The sequence below is a fragment of the Centroberyx affinis genome, unplaced genomic scaffold (genome assembly GCF_046629955.1).
Source record: "Centroberyx affinis isolate AG114_WGS23_722 - 3 ecotype Tasmania unplaced genomic scaffold, CSIRO-AGI_Caff_v1 ptg001803l_1, whole genome shotgun sequence".
NCBI lineage: Eukaryota > Metazoa > Chordata > Actinopteri > Beryciformes > Berycidae > Centroberyx > Centroberyx affinis.
The window spans coordinates 322,501-342,500 of NW_027280193.1; the positions used below are offsets into that span (position 1 = coordinate 322,501).

At 42.6% G+C, this 20,000-nt stretch overlaps 1 protein-coding gene across 2 annotated transcripts in view; it reads left to right on the forward strand.

Moving 5' to 3' along the window:
• slit3 (slit homolog 3 (Drosophila)) overlaps positions 1–20,000 on the forward strand; it is a 274,061-nt gene that overhangs the window by 21,386 nt on the left and 232,675 nt on the right. For both annotated transcript variants that reach the window (XR_011695745.1, XM_071529582.1), the window contains exons 3-4: positions 3,159–3,230; positions 9,451–9,522. Coding sequence is in view for 1 of the 2 variants with exons in the window: in XM_071529582.1 (XP_071385683.1) it covers positions 3,159–3,230; positions 9,451–9,522 (144 nt within the window). In the remaining variant the exon portion in view is untranslated. The remainder of the gene's footprint in view (positions 1–3,158; positions 3,231–9,450; positions 9,523–20,000) is intronic.

The following is a 20,000-nucleotide window of genomic DNA, read 5'->3' on the forward strand; positions in this document are numbered from 1 at the left end:
TTTATTCTTATTTCAAATAATCTGACCTCCTGTTGACACACTGTAATGACCCATCAACCAGACTACAGGAGCCTGCTGTAAACTCATTAAAAATTGTATGTGGTTGTGTTTATACCATGCATATGAAATCACACACACACACACACGGCTATCTCAGCTAGCATACTGCATGCAGAAGCCTTTGCGTAGTATCTTTGGCAGCCGCACATCACAAGATTTCTTCCAGATTGTGGCAGAATCGGTCAATTCCAAACAAATTTAGATCAAGGTGAAAACGTGTGCTAGATATTGAACATTTGGCTGGGAAAGTTACGTAATGTGGTTTCACCCGTTGTGTTTCAACAACAAGTGAATTTAATATCCCCTGAAGTATTCCTTTAATTTATTCAAAGAGTCCAAGTGCACTGAGTTTGCCGCAAGGTAGTATGACATCATTCGGCTTTTGATATGGGTCAAAAAAAAAAACTTTAATACTGTCGAATAAAAGAGTTATTAGACACATCAGGCCTCACACATGAAATCAATACATTTTCTCTGTTTTCTCCATCTCTCTCCCTGTCTATGACTAATGCCTGATACGCACCAATATAAAAACAATACCTCATCCTAACGGTATGCCAACACTGACTTCCAGCGTAATGTGTTTGGCTTAGGAGCCCCTGCCTTTATAAACTTCATTCAATAAATCAGCGTGCGGTTGATCCCTCATTTGGACAAATAAACTCTGATAGTTACTCAAAGTTACGTCGTGATTTAGAGCGTTCTCCAGAGTTTATGAGATATGCTTTTTATCGGGAGGGAGAAAATGCAACTACACTGGAATAAACATGCCGGATTAAGGCTGGCTGTAATTTATGACTGACGGGTTAGAATCAGGAGTGTGCGAATATAGTGTGTATACTTTTGTGTGTATATATCTATTTGCTCTTGTGTATGCTTGTGTATGTATGTGCCTGCTTGTTTGTGTGCGTGCTTTGTTGTGTTTGCGTGCTTGTGTGTGTGTATGTGGTTGTATCAGTATACCTGTGTATACACTCGACATGTTTGCATATCAGCGTATATGTTTGCATCAGCATGTTTGTCTATTTATTACATGTTTGCCTTACTGTAAGTGTGTGTGTATCTGCTTGCATTTCTGTGTATGTATTTGTGCCTGTGTTTGTTTGTGTGTATGTATGTGTGTGCGCATGCAAGTGTGTTTGCAATCGTTAGTGTTAGTAGTTTTGACTTTTTTGCTCCAACTGTCATGACTTGTAGTTTGCCTTTGTGTGTGTGTTTGCGTGTGTGTTTGTGCTGGAATAAACATGCTGGATTAAGCCTGTCTATAATTTATCACCGATAGATTAGAATCAGTGTATACATGCACGTGCATTCTTGCGTGTGTCCATTTGTGCATGTGCATGTATATGTGTGTGTGTGTGTGTGTGTGTGTGTGTGTGTGTGTGTGAGAGTCTGGTATCCTCCAGCCTCGTGTAAATTTCAGTCTGTGCATCCAACAGAGTGTCAGAGTGTGTGTGTGTCTGACTAACTGATATGACAAGCCGTGGATTAATGGCTGAAATACAGCCGCATGTCTAAACATTTTCTTTGAAAGAATATTTATAAGCGAGGTCGTGCCAAAACAAGTCCGATTCCACATGGCAGGCCAGACAGCGTCTCGCTCCGGTTTGATAGACCTCCGTTAGTCTGCCTTGGCTCTGTCTGTCTTCTTCTATCTCTCTCACTCCATCCGTCTTGTCATTCTGGGTCTGTTTCTCTTTGTATCTCTGCTTCCTCTCTCTCTCTCTCTCTCTCTCTCTCTCTCTCTCTCTTTCTGCCTGTCTCACTCTTTCTGGCTCTCTGTTTTCCTTCCTATTCTCTCTCTCTCTCTCTCTCTTTCTGCCTGTCTCACTCTCTCTGGCTCTTTCTTTTCCTTCCTATTCTCTCTCTCTCTTTCTGCCTGTCTCACTCTCTCTGTCTCTCTTTTCCTCCCTATTCTCTCTCTTTCCATCTCTTTTTCTCTGCAGTTTCCTCTCCTTTTCCTTTACTTTCTCCTCCTTCCTCTCATCCCATTTCCCTTCTTCGCTCCCTTTGCCCCCCTCTTTTCCTTCCTCCCTACCTCTCTCCCCCCTCCCTTCTCTCCCTTTCCCTCCCTTTTCCGTTACTTTCTCCATCCTCGCTTCCTTTTCCTCTCTTACCAATCCTCTCTCCCTTCCTCGCTCCTCCCATCTCTTCCCCTCTCTCTCTCTCTCTCCCCTCCTCCCTCTCCTGAGATGTCACTCTTAACGTCTTCAGACAGAAAATCCAAACACACATATCTGTGGAGATGTTCTCTCTCTCTCTATCCCATCTGGAAAACCTTAGATCGCCCTGAAAACATGACAACACACGCAGAGCAGGGCGGGAAAAAGGGGAATATGCATTACATTGGGAGCAACGTTGGAATGACAGAAGAGAGACGGGGAAGATATCCACTGAGAGAGGGAAGAGGGATGGGCTGTTAATTGTTTGTGTTGGCTCGCGAGATCGTGACATTTGTGAAATGCTGCGTTTCTTAAACTTTTGGTCGGGTCTTGTTCGCGCCTGACTCATTTCTGTCCAATTTGTTCAATACACTGATTGCTTGTTTATACAACCAATTTAAAAATGAAAGCGGCCCTCTGGATGTTCTAATTCCCCTTTCTGTCTTTCTCTGGCAAACACCTAACGCCTGATTTCGCTCTTTGCGCTGGCCAGAAAAAAGAGATTTATCTATTTTTTCCATGGTTCTCATCACCAGACAAACCGGGACAATCTGGTTGGGGAAAGTCAATAACCCCCCCATCCACACACACGCGCACACACACACACACACACACACACACACAAACTACTATCAAGGCACTCACACCCCCAATTATGTGGATGTCTATCAGTTAAACTTGAATTTAGTCATTTTAAAGTAATGCCTACTGTACCTGTGCAATGTTGCTCTGCTGTCCTGCATTTTTCTGCTCCTTTGTCTTTACTGTCATGCACTGAAGTGTCACATAATATTTATGTTGGTAGTGTTATTGAATTCTGTATTTGTATAACGATAGTAACTGTCACTTGTTCTTCTTGTCTTCCTCCTCCCCCTCTGTCTTACTTCCTCTCTCTCTCTCTTTTCTCTCACTGTCTCTCTATGTCTCTCTCTCTAGTCATCTGGAGGACAACCAGGTCAGTGTTATAGAGAGAGGAGCCTTCCAGGATCTCAAACTGCTCGAGAGACTGTAAGTACAGTGTCTTACATCTGCGGTGTGTGTGTGTGTCTGTGTGTGTGTGTGTGTGTGTGGTTGTCCATATGTTATCTGTTACCCCCCCTCTTCTGTACCATCTTATCTTGAATGTGTGCATATATACTGTAAGTATGCAAGTGCAACCTCATGACATGGCCTGTGGTGTGTGTGTGTGTATGCGAGCATGTGTGTGTTGTTTTGGCATCAGTGTACGATGAGAGAGAGTGTGTGTAAGTGAAAGACCAGGTGCCACCTTGAGGGACTTTCAGTCTCTCTCTCTCTCTCTCTCTCTCTCTCTTTCTCAAACACACACACACACACACACACAGACACACACACACACACAGTGTACCTGGATGATTTTCAACAAGTCCATCCGCTTTACACATCACCTTGGAATCTCACAAACTTCTTGCCGCCGTGTGTACGCCTGTGTGTGTGTGTGTGTGTGTGTGTGTGTGTGTGTATGTGTCCGTCAGCTCACACGCAGGCTCTAGTCAACAGAATTGAGGTGTCAGTGCATACACAACACTTTCCACATACACACACACCCGCATGTTTATGACCCTCTATGTGGGAAAGAATATTTGACATGACAGGTGGACAGCTTGTAGGAAGACTTGCCTCCATGTTTCCCTGTAGAGAGGATTGATGATACTGTAGCATGAGAAGAGGTCAGAGAGTACACACTTTGTGGACTGGCAGTGTCCTGGAATAACTTTGTATCTCCTAAAAATCAACTAGACTTTGTAACTACTTTTATAGAGGGCTTTGATGTAACATGCCCTCTGGCAGCAATATTGGAGGTCCTCAGCTCTTGACAACAACGGCTGAGAACAGCATTTCTAAACAACTCAATAGAGTAGACATGGCTGATTTCTGTGCAGTTTTTGACACTAAACTAATAATTTCCCCACTGATACATCTGATGGATTCTGTTTTTGATACTGTCAGCTTGTTAGCTCAGTGATTCTCAACCTTTTTCATATCAAGGACCCCTAATTTAGTTTACATTAGGGCCATGGACCCCCATTTGATGAGATTTTGTCTCTCAAACCCAAATCTGAGAATATTTTTATTGTTAGATTTTGTCCAGAACAGTGAAACTATGATCAAAATAGTCATTGTTCTACATGCTCTAACTGTGTTAACTTAATAACGAATAATAATGCTGAACAATTCATCAATTTGCTGGGGACCCCCTGTGACTCCCTCAAGGACCCCTGGTGGTCCCCGGACCCCACGTTGAGAACCACTGTGTTAGCTAGCCAACTGGTCAGCTAACCATCACTGCCTACCTGATCAGGCAGGTTAGGCAGATGCCCCTCCACTTGGAAATTAGGAGGGCGCTCCAGTTTTCATCCTTTTTAAAAGTCAAAATTTAGTAAAACTCGAATATTTCATCAATATAATATTTTCAATCGATTATTTTTTTTTTTTTAAATGAAGCAAAATATCTGCTCTGTCTGCATTTAGATAGCATAGTTGCATTTGGATTGCTACACCCCCTTTCCAACCCAAGTGGTATATTCCAACCTGCGCTAAAAATAGCCTACACTACGTAACTACAACACAGAGATGGGACGGTGCGATCGTGAAAGAAGTGACAGCAGCATAGTAGTTTGAACCATGAAACGCCAGATGACATTGCAAAATTTATGGGCAAAGAAAAGAAAGAAGACCTTAACTCTGAAGACCTTAACTGTGTAAACACCAGAGGTGAAAGGCAAAAAGTGATGTGACCTAACATTTAGCTAGCTAGCTAACAACTGTTGTTTTTTGCTAGGTTGGCTAACGTTCCATTTCGTGTTCTGTTCTTTGGAAAGCTATCTAGCAAAGCTAAAATGAGATGTTTTCAACAGATTATTGAAGATGGTCTGTTAGCAGTGTCAGCACAGAAAAGCAGCAGCAACAGGTAGGATGCCAAAGTGAAAGGATAATGTTAGAGAACAAAAAAATGAGAACTATAATATTCAAAATGAATGAATAATGTTTCCTGTAACTGGCTTATTTGTCATTTTTGGCAATATAGCCTATGAAATCTGTTGTTACCAAATAAGGTGATTGACTTTTTTCTGTACTTGCTAACATATCTACCATTATAAAGAAAAAAAAACCATTGAGAAGTTGGTATCTTAGAATGGATCATCTCTTTAAATTAACTGGGTTCTCTAATAGCATTGAGACCCCAACCCCCCCCCCCCACATTTACTCAGAGTTTGGCGTCCATGGTTAAGTAGCTAGCAGCTAGTGTTAGTAGTTGTGGCTAGTTAACACCAGTTGCTACATTAGCTTGGTGGCTAGTTAGCCAGCTAATTAATAGAACTAATGGAACTACACCCACACAACTATCTGTTTGAGATATCTCTGAGTTTGTAGCTTGGTCGGTACATATTTATCCATTATTTGTGCACAGCAAGTTCTGTAATGGACCTCCATGATGACACCAGCAGTGGCTGCTTGGTTTTTCTGATGAGTGTCGCACAGTTATCTGCAGGCCCTGTAGCAGTAAGTTTTCGAGGCACACACATCACCAGCTCACTTTGGCAATGCTTTGATTTTCTCCTTCCTCCAAAGTGCAAGGAGGATATCCATTCCTGCTGACAATCGTCACAATAAAAGCATTTCATATTTATGCATGAGCCAATTCAAGTATATTTTTGTTGGAACTGGTATCTGCAGGGATGTTTTGTCTGAATCATCTTTTCCATTGGGCGATATGTTTGCAGATTCTGTCTGCGGTTGTGAGAGCTAGGGGTTAAGCTGAGTTCAGGTTTTACAGGAAGGTAGAGTTATTCCCCTGTTGAAGATAACACACCTCATGCACATTCTAGTTTTTGCAACATTTTAAAAGTTTGCTTGAATATTCGCTTGACAGTTGGATGGAAACATAGCTATAGGCATAGAGTGATAGCGAGATAGAGAGGGAGAAAGCTGTGAATTCAGTCAAAGTGACAACAAACTCCTCTGACACTGGATGAAAGCCTCAGGGAAGCTGAGTGGCAGCAACATGTGTATCTTGTCTCCTAAATGGAGATCACACATCCGATAGGGGAAAGTGACGGGCGATGGACTGCTTTAATGTTAAAAGGCTCTTAAATGCGGTGTGTCAGTAAGGGTCAAAGGTTATGGGTAAGGGGGAAGAGGTTAGGGGGCCGAGCTAGTTGTGTGTCAAAACTAGAGATGGCACTGATTCTAAGACATTTACAAGAGACAATCCTCATGCTTATAAAAAAAATATTTTATTGTTGTATATGTCTCTAGGTCTCTAGGTTAAGTCTGGGTATTAGGGTGCTGAGTGTTTGAAGATGTCAAAGATGACAAAGTAAAATTTACTGTTATCTTTACGATGTAAGGATAACAGTTGTCTATCATTTACTTACATTCACTTTAAATAACAACGGAATCAACATACTGTAAGAGGAATTTCTCTGTTTCTACTGAGCATTTGAGAAAATATTAGATACAAACATTTCTTTGTATAGCCACTGTATTAATAAAGCTTCCAACCCAGTATTTTATGACAGAAACATCTCAATTCCTATAGAAAACATCAGTGCGAACATGAAGTTAATCCATTTTAGAAACATCGTTATTTTTTAAACTTACCATTAACAGCTTGATTTTTGCCAACTGTAGTGATGATAATGCTCATCACAGTCAGGATACTGATGGTAATAATGACGATGCAGATTTTATTTTTTAGTCAACTGATATTTACATGCTTTTTAAAATGCTTAGTTGACAGTTTGTCTGATGTTGTGTCTGTCAGGGTTAAAAGTCAGGGGTGAGAGGTCATGGTGCTGAGTTAGTGTGATTTGTGGAGTCACAATGTGAAAAACACAACGCTATGTGGTCGGCTCCTTGGGGCAAGGGAGTTGATTGTTGACAATATGTGAATAATAAATTCAAGTCTTTGGGCAATTCACCTTAAGACATCAAAAGAAACAAAACAAGGAAGCAATGATGGCCTGAAATGACAAAATATGAGGATTTGCTCCTAATGTCCTAAAATTTGATCAACACATTATTAGCTTCTGTGGATGGGTGTTTTGGAAATTAGAAGGAGATTTTTTCAACCCAATCCACTTTTCATTGGTGACAGAAGAGTGCTCACGTACCATTTCATATTGGAATATAAGTCTATAAAGACATTCTATAGCTCAAATGAAGCATTAGAGAATATGGGTATTACGCTGATCTAGCACAGAATTAAGTGATTTTCCTTTATTTTTTCTTACCCAGGCAGTGCTAAAGCTTCTGGATTTTGAGATACTAGCCCAGTGAGACTAATTCACTTCCATCTCCAAACCATTTCTACTGGACTCCATTTTAATTCTGACTAATAAGGATCAGTTTCCACATATGAAAAATACACTACCCACAGACTTGCGGGTTGGTAATATCTCATGGCTTTCCTTCCAAAAACGTTATATATCTATTTTGGCAAAAAAAAAAAAAGCAACCTTAAACTCATCAGTCATTATTTGAAAACACACAAAGGATTCTGCCCTAAAAACCATAACTATTTTGTAAGCAAAGGTCTCAAGATGACTCATAACTGTAATAGTAGCCCATCATGTGCTTTACTTCCATACCAGCTGTCATTTTCTAAGAGTAGGGGTCAATTATTTCAAATGGTGGATATCTCATTTTGGGATGAAGCTCTTTCTTTCCATCGGGGCGTACAGGAGTGAAAGTCGGGGTCTTATTATCATTATCCCAGGGGTTAAAGGTTGGTGTCTGTGTCTTCTCCAACACAGATTCGACTCGGTGACCCCGCGACCCTCCGCCCTCCTTTTCCTCTCCACGCCTCGTTTCTCAGCCGAAGGCTTTGGTAGCTTGATAAGACCTACACTCCCTCTCCTCACGCTTTCCTCATCAATCTCAGTTTTAGCCGTCTCCACCCTGCTTCTGCACACAGACACACACACACAGACTCTCTCTCCCACATGCACACACACACCCTTCATCTCTTACTTTCTCTTTCTCTCACACATACACATGCACACACACACACACATCTCACCATCCTGTCACTCTCTCCATCTTCCCCTGCTTTTTCTCTGACACTCACTCCTTTGTAAATAATTGGCATTGTGTTGAATTCATGTTCAGTTAAACCTATTCAATTGGAAAACCTTGGGCATGAGAAGGTTGTCATTTCATATTTGTGGAGAAATACTTACTAATGAGACAGATTCATAATTCAGGGTGAATGGCTTATCAGTCTTAATGATAATACTAAATTGAGTTTGAATTCTTGGGCAAATTACTTGCATTTTCTATTCATAATTTTGAAGTTGAACTGACTTTATTTACTCCACCCAAGTAAATAAACGAAGAAAATGCTTTCACCTGAACTTGTTCAGGACTAACATATGACAGAAAAGATTGAGCCCATTGTTGCAGTTTTGGTACACAATGAAATTGGCACTTGGCACACTTATAAACATTTGTTACCCCCTTAATGTATAATATCATCTTGTTCAGTAGAAACTCAGCTACAAGTGCATCTTATCATAAAGTCAGTATATAGCTGCTCAGAAGCTCTAAAGACAAAATGGATTCAGAAAGTCACAGAAACTTATAAAATACACCCAGTATAGTGTCAGTGAAGGGATTTAGAGGGGGGAAATGTTAACTAATCAGTTCTCCTATAGGTGCATGTTTCAGAGGAGATGACTGAGTGGAAGTCTTCGGTGCCATGATAACGCTTGTACCATACAGACTCCACAAAACCAAAACCCAAATCCTTTTCTCCTTTTCTTCTTTCTCTGTCAGGTCAGCCGGTCAAAACACAGGAGGGGATGTCAGTGATAACTGGCTTTAGAGAGCTTACAACACGATAACCTAGAACTTACACACACACACAAAACACAGCATGATAACCTGCGGGTCATGATCACAGGAAACCAGACAGACTTTCCCATCAGTTTGGCCTTTGAACTGTGAACCGATGACCTACAAGGTGACGCAGTTGGCTGGTTGAAGATGGCTGAATCACCTTAGAAGCATGAATCTCAGTGATTGATTAGTGTGTGTGTGTGTGTGTGTGTGTCTCAGTCTGTCTGCCTTTTTCTGTTCATACTGATGCTTCTCTGTGTCTCTCTGTGTTTCTGTATTGCATTGAATTGTATATACGATATCACACAATTTTACTTTCTCTATAACAGTTTTTTCCCTTTCTCTCTCTCCCTCCGTCTCTCTCCAGTCGTCTGAACAGGAACAAACTCCAGTTTCTCCCAGAGCTTCTCTTCCAGTCCAACCCCAAACTAGGACGACTGTGAGTACGCCTCTCTTTCACTTCATCCCCCCCTCGTCCCTCTTCTCTCCTTCCCTCACCTCGCGCAGCTCTCTCTCCGACTCTCCCTCTGTCGCTCCCTCTGCTCTTTCCTCTCTCCTCTGATGTGTTACGCGATCCATGTGAAAACACGGGCCGCGGTCTCGATGTCTGAACTTTTATTCGGGTTGCGGGTTCAACTCCCGTGCCAGGTGACACAGCGCCGCTCTGTGCTCCTGTCGAGAGGTGAAAAAAGTGTGTGTGTGTGTGTGTGTGTGAAAAGTGTGTGCGTATGTGTCTTGAAGAGGCAAGGTGTGCCTGGAGTGAATGTTTTCCTTGGAACGGTGAGGAATTTTTATGCGGGAATATGGAGTTTTCCCAGAGTATTCAGAGTGTAAGGGCAGGTCATACTGATGCAGTGAAGCCTCCCTCTCTCCCTCTTTCTCTATTTCTCTCTCTCTCCCATTCTCTCCCTTTTTCTCTCTTTCTTGCAGTCACATAAACAAAATCTCTCTCCCTCTCTTTCGTGTTAAACTCCCACAGACATACAATCCTTCTCTCTCTGTCTCTCTCTGTCTCTTTCTCTTTTGCAGTCCCATAGGCGTACCCACCCTGTCTCTATTTCCTCTCTCTCTTTCTCTCTCTCTCTCTCTCTCTCTCTCTCTCTCTCTCTCTCTCTCTCTCCAGTCAGGTTTTCTATTTGTCTTGTCCTCAGAGAGTCTCTGTCAGGTTGGGTTGAAGGTTGAAACACCTTCTAAACTTTACAGCTGTTTACATTGGGCTGCCTTCAAGTGGAACTGGAGGTAGACTGTGAGTGTGTATGTGTGTGTATGTATGAGTGTATGTGTGTGTGTGTGTGTGTGTGTGTGTGTGTGTGTGTGTGTGTGTGCGCGTGTGGGTGCATGCTCACTTTAGACTGTATGTGTCTGCAATCAATGTTGTGTGCATTCTTGAGCTTGTATGTGTGTGCACATGCATGCTTACAGTATATGCATATACTGTATATATACAGTATGTGTGGTTGCTTGTACTGTGTGTGTGTGTGTGTGTGCGTGCATACGTGCATACGTGCATGCATGCGCGCGTGTGTGTGTCTCTGGGCTGCGGGACAGAAATAGCAGCGGTGGGACTTTAAACCTCTCAGTTCTCGCTCTTTTATAATGTTTCCATGAGGCAGAACGCCTTGGAAGCGAGTGTAACTTTCTCTGTTTAAAAAATATGGTCATGTTCTCTTTGTGTTTTTGACATTTCTGAATTATTGGATGTTCCAGATAGCCAACAAGCACATTAGACCAACAAACATTAAACGACAACTCTTCGAGGACTTTTATTTGAAATTTGAAATGGGGTGTTTCAGAAACATAGAATGCATTTCAGTTTCAGAGGACTATAATTTTTTCAAAATATGCTCACAGACAGAATGTTTCAGTTTGAGAACTTTTATTTTGAAATGGACCAGAGGATGGTCTGTACAGTGTGCTCCGTCGATAACAAATAAGTAACACTTACCTGAATAATGTCTGCTCTATCGCTTGTAACTGTATTAGGACTTTAATTGTGAAATCTGCTCATTCACAGACATCACTGTCATGCAGTTGGAGAACTTTTATTTTGAAATGGACTGGAAAAAGCTGTTCTGAGTAAATAATAATAATGATAATAATAATAATAAATTGATTTGTATATTCCACAGAGCTTTCTCAACATGATCTCTTGTGTTTGCAGAAAAGCCACAGAGAGATTAAGTCTTTTCAGTGGGGAAGAAACTGAAAAACACCAGAAACCCCTCTTTAAAACCCGGGAGAGACTGATAGTGTGTTCCTTCTATTTGTGGTGATGGGTGATGTATTGCTGAAGACAGCAAGCTAGACTGTTATGGCTGAAAGCAAATTGTCATTTACGTCAACTGTGGCTTCAGAGATCACACACAGTCAAAATCCCCATCCGCACATCAATCCACCTTGTGTGTGGACACACACTGTGGCACACGCAGACATACACACACACACGCTCACTCTGTTTTTGTTTCTTTATCTCCCATCCTCTCCCTCTTTATCTCTTCCCCATCCTTCTTTTATTCTTTCTCTCTCTCTCTCTTCCTCTCTCTTTCTCTCTCTCCCTCTGTCTCTATGAGTGACAGTCTCATTTCCTCCATCACTTGGCTTACTGTTCTATAAAACCCCTAATTGGTCTCGATAGCTCTTATTTATCACCGCTCTAATAGGAATCCCTATAGAGCTCTCAGACAACTTGGTAAAAGAGTGGAAAGGGTGAACCCGGTCCAAACTTAACATTATAAATCTCATGTTCTTTATATCCCTGCTTCGCCATCAGCACAATCTAAATTACAGTGTCTGGAGTTTCCTCCTCCTTTTTTTTTTTTCTTCTTTCCGCTTTCCTCGTTTTTCTCTCCCATTTTTCGGTCCTTTTTATCCCATCCACGCTGTGTTTTGCCGCGTCTGAAGGAAGCGGCGGTAATGAATACTGTGTAGAGGGAAGGAGAGAGAGAGAGAGAGACATAGAGAATGGGGGGGGGGGGGGGGGGAGAGGAGAGAATGACAGGGGAGAAAGAGTGATGGAGAAAAAGTTTAGGGAGAGGGACAGAGGGAGAGAGAGAATAGCAGCAGGGGGGTAAGGAGGAGGAGAGAGGGAGGTTTGCTGGTGGGTTTCTGGTTTGGGTTCGTAACCTTTCTCCCTGTCAGCCTCGGTTAGATATTAAATGATGGCAGTGTGATAGGAATTACCTCTTAACCCTCCTATTAAAACCCTGTGGTCTGAGGTTTGGAGAGGGGCGGAGAGGGAAGGAGCTGGACTAGCATTAAGGGAAAATAGGCAGGGGTTCGGAGGGTTTGGGTGGGAGGTGAGGGCGAGAGGTATACGGCTAGATAATAGTTTTTACCCAAGACTCTTGGATCCTGCTGGGATGCAGCGGAGTAACGGAGAGGTCGGCTTTGTTTCTCACTGGGAAATCGCGCCGTTCGGATTGAGCAAGAGCTGCTGCGGCTTGTGACTGGTTGACTAAGACGGATGAGCGATATGTATGGAGGAGGTCATTTGGGGGGTTGGATGAAAGGATGCTGGTGGAGGATGAAGGGAGATGGAGGGAGAGACGGGTGAGATGGATGGAGTCTGCGGCCTCCTAGGTGCTCGGTAGGGGGGGGGAAAGGACGAGAAAAGAGGGAGAGAGATAGTCGTCGGACGGTGAGATAGATGGATGGAGGGCTGGAGTCTGTGGGTTTCAGTGTGTGCAGTCTGTGGTCGTCTCCCCCACAGTTTGCAGAGACTGTGGTATCACACACACACACACACACTCACACAGAGACAGAGCTCGAGCTCTGAGCAGAATACATTTGAGTGAAATTAAATGAACTTTGAAATGAAGTTTGAAAAGCAAAATGTTCATGGTAGCTCAGATGGAAAGATACAAGCCATTGGTTAGCGGGCTGCTAAAATTTTTATTTTTTCTGTGCAACAATGAACATTACAATTTATCTGGGAAGTTTAAATGACTAGAGGCCTGTGAAGCTACTGTCTAATAACACTGACCCCAACTGAGGCCCCATCTTATTATCACTTTCTCCTCTGAGTGTTTCTGTGTGTTTGTGCATGTTTTTTTATGTGTGTGTGTGTGTGTGTGTGTGTGTGTGCGCGCGCGTTGTGCGCAGGGCCCCTAATGCACCGTCTGTGCGTTTGAACCAGCAGTGTTGGTTTTCTGTCAGTGATACTCATGAAGCAGCAACATTCCCCTCCATTAAAGCAGCTCAGGTTACATTTGATTGGTTTGCATGAGAGGCGAGAGGGGCGAGAGGCGGAGAAAGAGGAGAGTAATGTCGGACTTGAGAGATGTTTCCCCTCTTCCTTCACGACTGTAGCTCCAGTGGGGCCTCGGATGCTGAGCGTTATGTAATGTAGGAGGTGATTTGGGACATGTACTGTAAACCCTCTAAGGAGTATGTTTCAGTATTTATGGACAGTGACAAAAACTGCTCCTTTTGTTGTAAAGATGCTGACACCTTTCCTCATCTATTTTACAGATTTGACCTTATGCACAATTTATGGACAGACCTTGTCATTTTCTGTATGTAAAAACTGGTTACATTGTATCTCTTAATTGTAGAGATTCTAGACTAATAGCTTATTTTGAGCATGAGGTTAAATTGTTAGAATTGATAGAAACATGCTGATTCAGGAGATCAGGAGATATCATATTCACAAATGCAAATGTGTGAAATCCATTCCTTCAAAAACGACTTATTGATCTTTATTGATTGATTACACCACGTAGAATTTTATGTTTCATTAAGTTCATGTTTAATATAAAACGGTGAAAACTACTCAAATTTACCATATAAAACTTGTAATGTCTGATTCAATATAGGCTATTGTGTATAATCCTCATTTTTCAATAAAAAAGCTAACGTTAGCACTAAAAAAACATATTAAGTAACCTAAGATCAAGCCAGCAGATTTCTGTTCGATGATGTCCTCCAGTGGAGTGAAGCTTGTAAACTTTTTTAGTATAACTTTTATCCCGTTCTTTTCCACTGCTGTTGTGTGTTCTCCTGCCCTCACTGTGCCCCATAAAACGCATCACAGCAGGACACCCACAGCCAAACATTCAGTCTCGTGGAGTTTTGGCCTAAGAAGGCGTGTGGAGGCCTAAAAGAAGAGGTGAGTTTGGGAGTTTAGGTCCTATCAAAGAGTCTTTGAGCAAGGTGCTTTATACCTACCTCATAGAAGTTATTCTGGATAAAAGCATCGATGCCTGAAATGTAAAAATGCCGCTGGGGGCTGAAATGAGGAAGGCAGAAAAAGGAGGATTGGATGGAGAAAGAGATTCTATTGGGGAAAACAGTTAACACAGAAGGGAGGAATGATGGATAAGTAGAGGGAGGAAAAACGCTAATGGTAAAAGAACTGGGACCTGGAGGGTTGCCAGTTTGAATCCCTGGACTGATGACTGGATGTTAATGTGTCATGCTCTTCGCCTCCTTTCAGCCCCATTAGGTCACCCTTGAGCAAGGCACTTAACCTCCAAATGCCTCGGTGCAGCTCCCAGATGTGGAAGTGCGTATGTAGCCCTCCCTCCCCCAGGTTGTTACTGTAAATAGAAGCTGGCTGGTTAAATAAGAGTTGGAAAGAGAGAGGAGGAAAGAGTAAAGGGAGCAGGGGGTCATTTGAGATGCCTTTTCCTCCTAATTAAGTTAATGGAGAAAGACGAGGAGGCAGCCTTTAATCTTGGCTAATTGTCCATTTAGAGGCGACTGCCATAGTTTACCTGCTGGAATGCTACGGCTAGTGTTACAGGAAGTGGGTGTACTCTGCGCGGCTCGTGATTGGCCGCAGCAGACGTGGCCTCAAAGCCAATTGGTGGGGATGATCTCTGGAAGGGCTAGGGGCAAACGTAAACTGTCCGAACTCACGTTTTCCATCTCTCTTGCTCTCTTTCACTCATTCACCCGCTCATTCTTGCACTCCCTCGCTGTCCCTTTCTCTTTTTCTCTATCTTTCACACACACACACACACACACACACACACACACACACACACGCACACACACACACACAGAGTAAACAGCTTTGATGTTTGTATTGCTGTCAGGAATCGTAAGATTGTTTTCTTGTCACTAGGCTCCAGGCCCTCTGTTTGGTTTTCACGCCACTGGGTGCTGGCGAGAAACAAATAACTCTCAACCACACACACACACACACATACACACACACACACACACACACACACACACAACATCTCGCTCTCACGCCACCTCTCCCGTTGATTTAACACCACAGGCGCTGGACGGAGAATTGTGGATCTGCGTGTGTGGGTGCGTGCGAATGTGTGTGTGTGTGTGTGTGTTGGTGCGTGGCAGACTTTATACTAAACCACACACCCACTACAGAACTTCCTAATAATTAAACATGACTCAGAAGTACAACCCATGGTATGCAGCTGCACCACAAGGCCCATGCACTGCAATACACTGTACGTTCGTGTCTAACAAGTATATCAATCTGGCATTTAGTCTTAAAATCTTACTTGACATAATTTTTTCCTAAAACAAGGGAAAACGTGCCACTGGGTTGAGAGAATTTCCCATTTGTTGCAGTGTAGGTTGTGGCATGCAGCTGCACCAGGAGGCCCATAGGCTCTGGGATGGAGTTGCACCACAGGGCCTACACTGATAGCATTCAGGGCAAGGAAGAGTTTTAGAGGGAACCTGACCAGAGCTCTTCTAAAATAAGGCTGCTCTTAGCGGCTTGTGTGTGTGTGTGTGTGTGTGTGTGTGTGTGTGTGTGTTGTGTGTGTGTGTGTGTGTGTGTGTGTGTGTGTGTTTCCCACAGCCCAGACGGCAGTGTGATTTAGTCCCAAGACATATTTAGATAAATACACACTGCAGAGATACTGAAAACCGAGAGAGAGAGAGAAGGAGAGAGAGAGAAAACCACTCTCACTCTATCAGTTTGCACAAATGATAATGGGATAACTAGAGAGATTTGGGGAGACCAAGAGAACTTTTATACCAAAAAAGGAATTATCCAAAATGAATTATCTTCCATTTGTAAAAACAAAGATGACTCCCACTCTCACAAAATGATTGCTAACATGAAAGTAAAGCACATAACCTAATGCTGCTTCAGTAAATCATCATCTTACAATCTTTGCTCAAGCTTTTCAGGATGGGATTGACTTTTTCTTTCTTCCTTTTTTTTTATTAAATACTTACAGATGAATTTCAAGGCAGTCAAATGTTTCCAGAAGTGATATATATAGTGTTTTTGATTTAAAGTGAATGAGAGAGAGAGGGAGAGAGGGACTGTTTGAGAGACATGAGTCTTGATTTAAAGGTGTTGGGTTAAGCCTCCATATAAAACTGAATGGGCTTCTCTTCTCCCTCTCTCTCCATTGAAAAGAAAAGGATTTAGCTCATAGACATAATCCCTGTCTGTGAAACCAGCCAAGAATGCGAGACTGAGAGAGAGAGAGAGAGGGAGAGAGAGAGAGAGAGAGAGAGATGGTACACAGTGGCAGATCTCTCACTTTCCCTTCGTCTTCCTCTTTGTAACCTCGCTTTACCTCTCTGTTTTTTTCTCACTCTCTTTATCAGCTCTCTCTTTTTGTGACCTCTCTTTCTTTGTTTCACTCTTTATCTTTCTCTCTCTCTCTCTCTCCCTCTCTCACACATACAAACACAAACACACACACACACACACACACACACACACACACACACACAGAAGACACATGGGTCTCCAGTATAGGAGTGTAATGGTCAGCAGGCGTTTAACCTTGTCAACATTCAGGTTGGCCACAATCAATCCTTCAGATCACACACACACACACACACACACACACACACACACACACACACATACACACACACACACACACAGGCACACGAACACACACAGGCACATACACACGAACACACACAGGCACACACACACACACACACACATACACACACACATGCACACACACACTAATTGAGACATGCTGCTAGTCACACATGCACAAACATCCTAATACACAAAATGCACAGACATGCACAAAAACACACACACACACACACACACACACACACACTGTTGTAACGTCACTGCTCCCGGTTCTGCCTACAGCAGTAACATGAATAACATTTTGGTGTTTTTATTTTTAAACTTGGCAACTTTGTCTAATAACCTGGCGTTTAGTTTAAATTACTTTCTTTTTTTCACTCTCTCTCTCTCTGAATGTTCTCCAAGTTTTGTTCTGTGTGTATGTGTGTGTGTATGTGTGTGTGTGTGTGTGTGTGTCTACATTCATGTTTTTGATCTCTTGTAACTTGTGTGTATACACAAGCTTGTGTGCCGATGCTTGTGCACTTTGTTCAGCATAATTTGTGAATAAAAATACATTAAGTCTTTTTTTTCTTGCAGCAAGAGCGATCCAGCAGCCAAAGGTCTTGAAGTTTGTGTGTGTGTGTGTGTGTGCATGTTTGTGTGGATATGTGAATAAAACAAGCCAGCTCGTTTCTTCGTGGGGAGATTTCACCAGCCAGGCAGTCTTAAAGTTCACGGCTGCAACACCTTTCCCTTTCAGCTGCCTACTTTAGCAGCTAGCCAGCTAGCTAGCCCGCCGCGGGGCCAGAACCTATGAAATGCTGGTGGGAGGCTGGGGGCCTGTAGATTTTTTTTATTTTTTTTTATATATATGGCAAAGAATTTTTATATGTGTGCACTGAAATAGCACAGAGGCTGCATGTGGTAGTAATTTAACCTCCCAAATAAAGGTGGGTTGGATGGGGGAAGTAGCCGCGTAGCTGCTAGCTCACATTCAGTTCTGTTAAAACTCACCGACTTTCCCCTTGACCCATTTACTCTAACGGGCCACAGGGGTGTGTGTGTGTGTGTGTGTGTGTGTGTATGTGTGTGTGTAGGCGTGTGTATGTATCTGTGTGTATGTGTGTTTGTGCTCGAGCGTGTGTGTGTGCGTGCATGCTTGTGAGTGAGTGTGTTTTAATGTGTGTGTGTATGGATTTAGATGTCTAGATGTGTGTGTGTGTGTGTGTGTGTGTGTGTGTGTTTTTGTATGTACGCATATACATAGTCCCCCATGCCTGCCAAATGTGTGTACATATTTCGCTGATTACTAATGTGTGTATCTGTGTGTATGTGTGTGTGCGTATTTGCTTGTATGTTTGTATATGTCTTGCATCTGTTTGTATATGTCTACATATATATATATGTCTCTCTGTCTTGGCAAATGTGTGTGTCTGTATGTGTGTGTGTGTGTGTGTGTGTGTGTGTGTGTGTGTGTGTGTGTGTGTGTCTACACATTTAAGAGACAGGGCAAACTTGATCCGGGGCCAAATGCACTCACACAGTGTTTGTTTAATCACAATTTAGGTTTACATGAGAACGCTAATCAAAAACAGACTTGGCTCCCTGGAAAGCTGGAGGAGGAGGAGGAGGAGGAGGAGGAGGAGGAGAGAAGAGAGGAGGAGATGAATGGGATAGGAATGAGGGGAATGGGAGTATGGGATTGGGAGGAGAGGAGAGAAAACGAGCCTGGATGACAGGTGAAGACAGGAGAAGAGAGGGGAGGAGGAGGAGGGAGAGGGGAGGAAAAGACAGAATAAAAGGGGAAATGGGAGAGGAGAGGAGGACGGGAGGGGAGGACGGAGGAGAAAATAGGGCAGTAGATACCCTCTGTGTATAGGAGCTTTAGGAGAATAGAAGCTTTTGTTGATTGTCGACCAGGTTTTTTTTTTTTCCTCTTACAGACTAGACTAATGATCTGGCTCTGATTTGAGATGCTTTATTTTTCCTAAAGGATGCTTTAAAAACCTGGCAACTGGCTGCGAGCCTGTGTGTGTGTGTGTGTGTGTGTGTGTGTGTGTGTGTGTGTGTGTATGTGTGTATGTGTGTGTGTGCATAGGGGTGGGGAGGCAGTAGTAAAATCCCATTGGATTCCAACACACTACACTCCATCAATGACAGAGTTAAACCGCTAAACAAATGTAATGTTCCTCATAATCATATTCATGTGTTCAAGCTGCTGAAAAAGTCGTAATTTTTCCTCAACGAAGATTTCACTTTCACAGTCAGAGTTGCGTTTTCTTCATAGTAAAACTCCAGCCTCATTATTTAAAATAATTTTTTAAACTTTCACATGGATTCAGCAGGGCAGCAGGGAGACTTGGTGGTTAGGGAGACTGTCCCGTATCTGAAAGCAGTCAGATTTGTCCATCAACCAGCCATGCATCCTGCTGAAGTGTCCTTGAGCAAGACTCTAAACCCCCTGTCTGCTCGCTCATGGCAGCTCACACTGGATAAGAGCATCAGAGACTAGCCACTTTAAAGTCACAATTAAACCACATTCTGAGAGCATCTTGCTTCCTTAATGATAAAACGATGTATTCCCTGTTGAAATAGGATAGTGGGGTGGGACATAACACGATCATTCAAAAGTGTAAACCAATGGGACATCAGTTAGGGAGAGAAATACAGTTTTATTCGATGGATGGGGTTGTAGGGGAGGGATTGTTCAAAAAATCTGTGATGGTTTCATTGGTTGAAATTTTTATGTATGCCTCGTGCGACACGATGAAGTCACCACTAAAGATTTGATTCCAGAACGTAAAGATGTTTTGCAGGAAGTAAAAGTAATGAAATGTTGATTTTGATGTTGTTGTAATTTTTTTTGGCATGAATTGTCAAATCGGTGTATGGTATGATAGTTAGAATGAGCTTAGCCTGTAAAACTGTTATTCTGCCATTCAAGGACTGATGTTACCCACTGTTGTTAAATATACCATGGTTTGCTTTAATTGTTTGCTATCAATCATTTTGTAACAGTAGGTATCACTTTTTCCAAATGGTTTTTTTCAAAATAAATCTCTCCGAGTGTTTTAGCAGCTGAAACCCGAGCTACAGTATAACTGCTGCTGTAGAGTTATGGTGATGTCATCTGAGGGTGTCTGTCTTCAATCTCCTCCTGA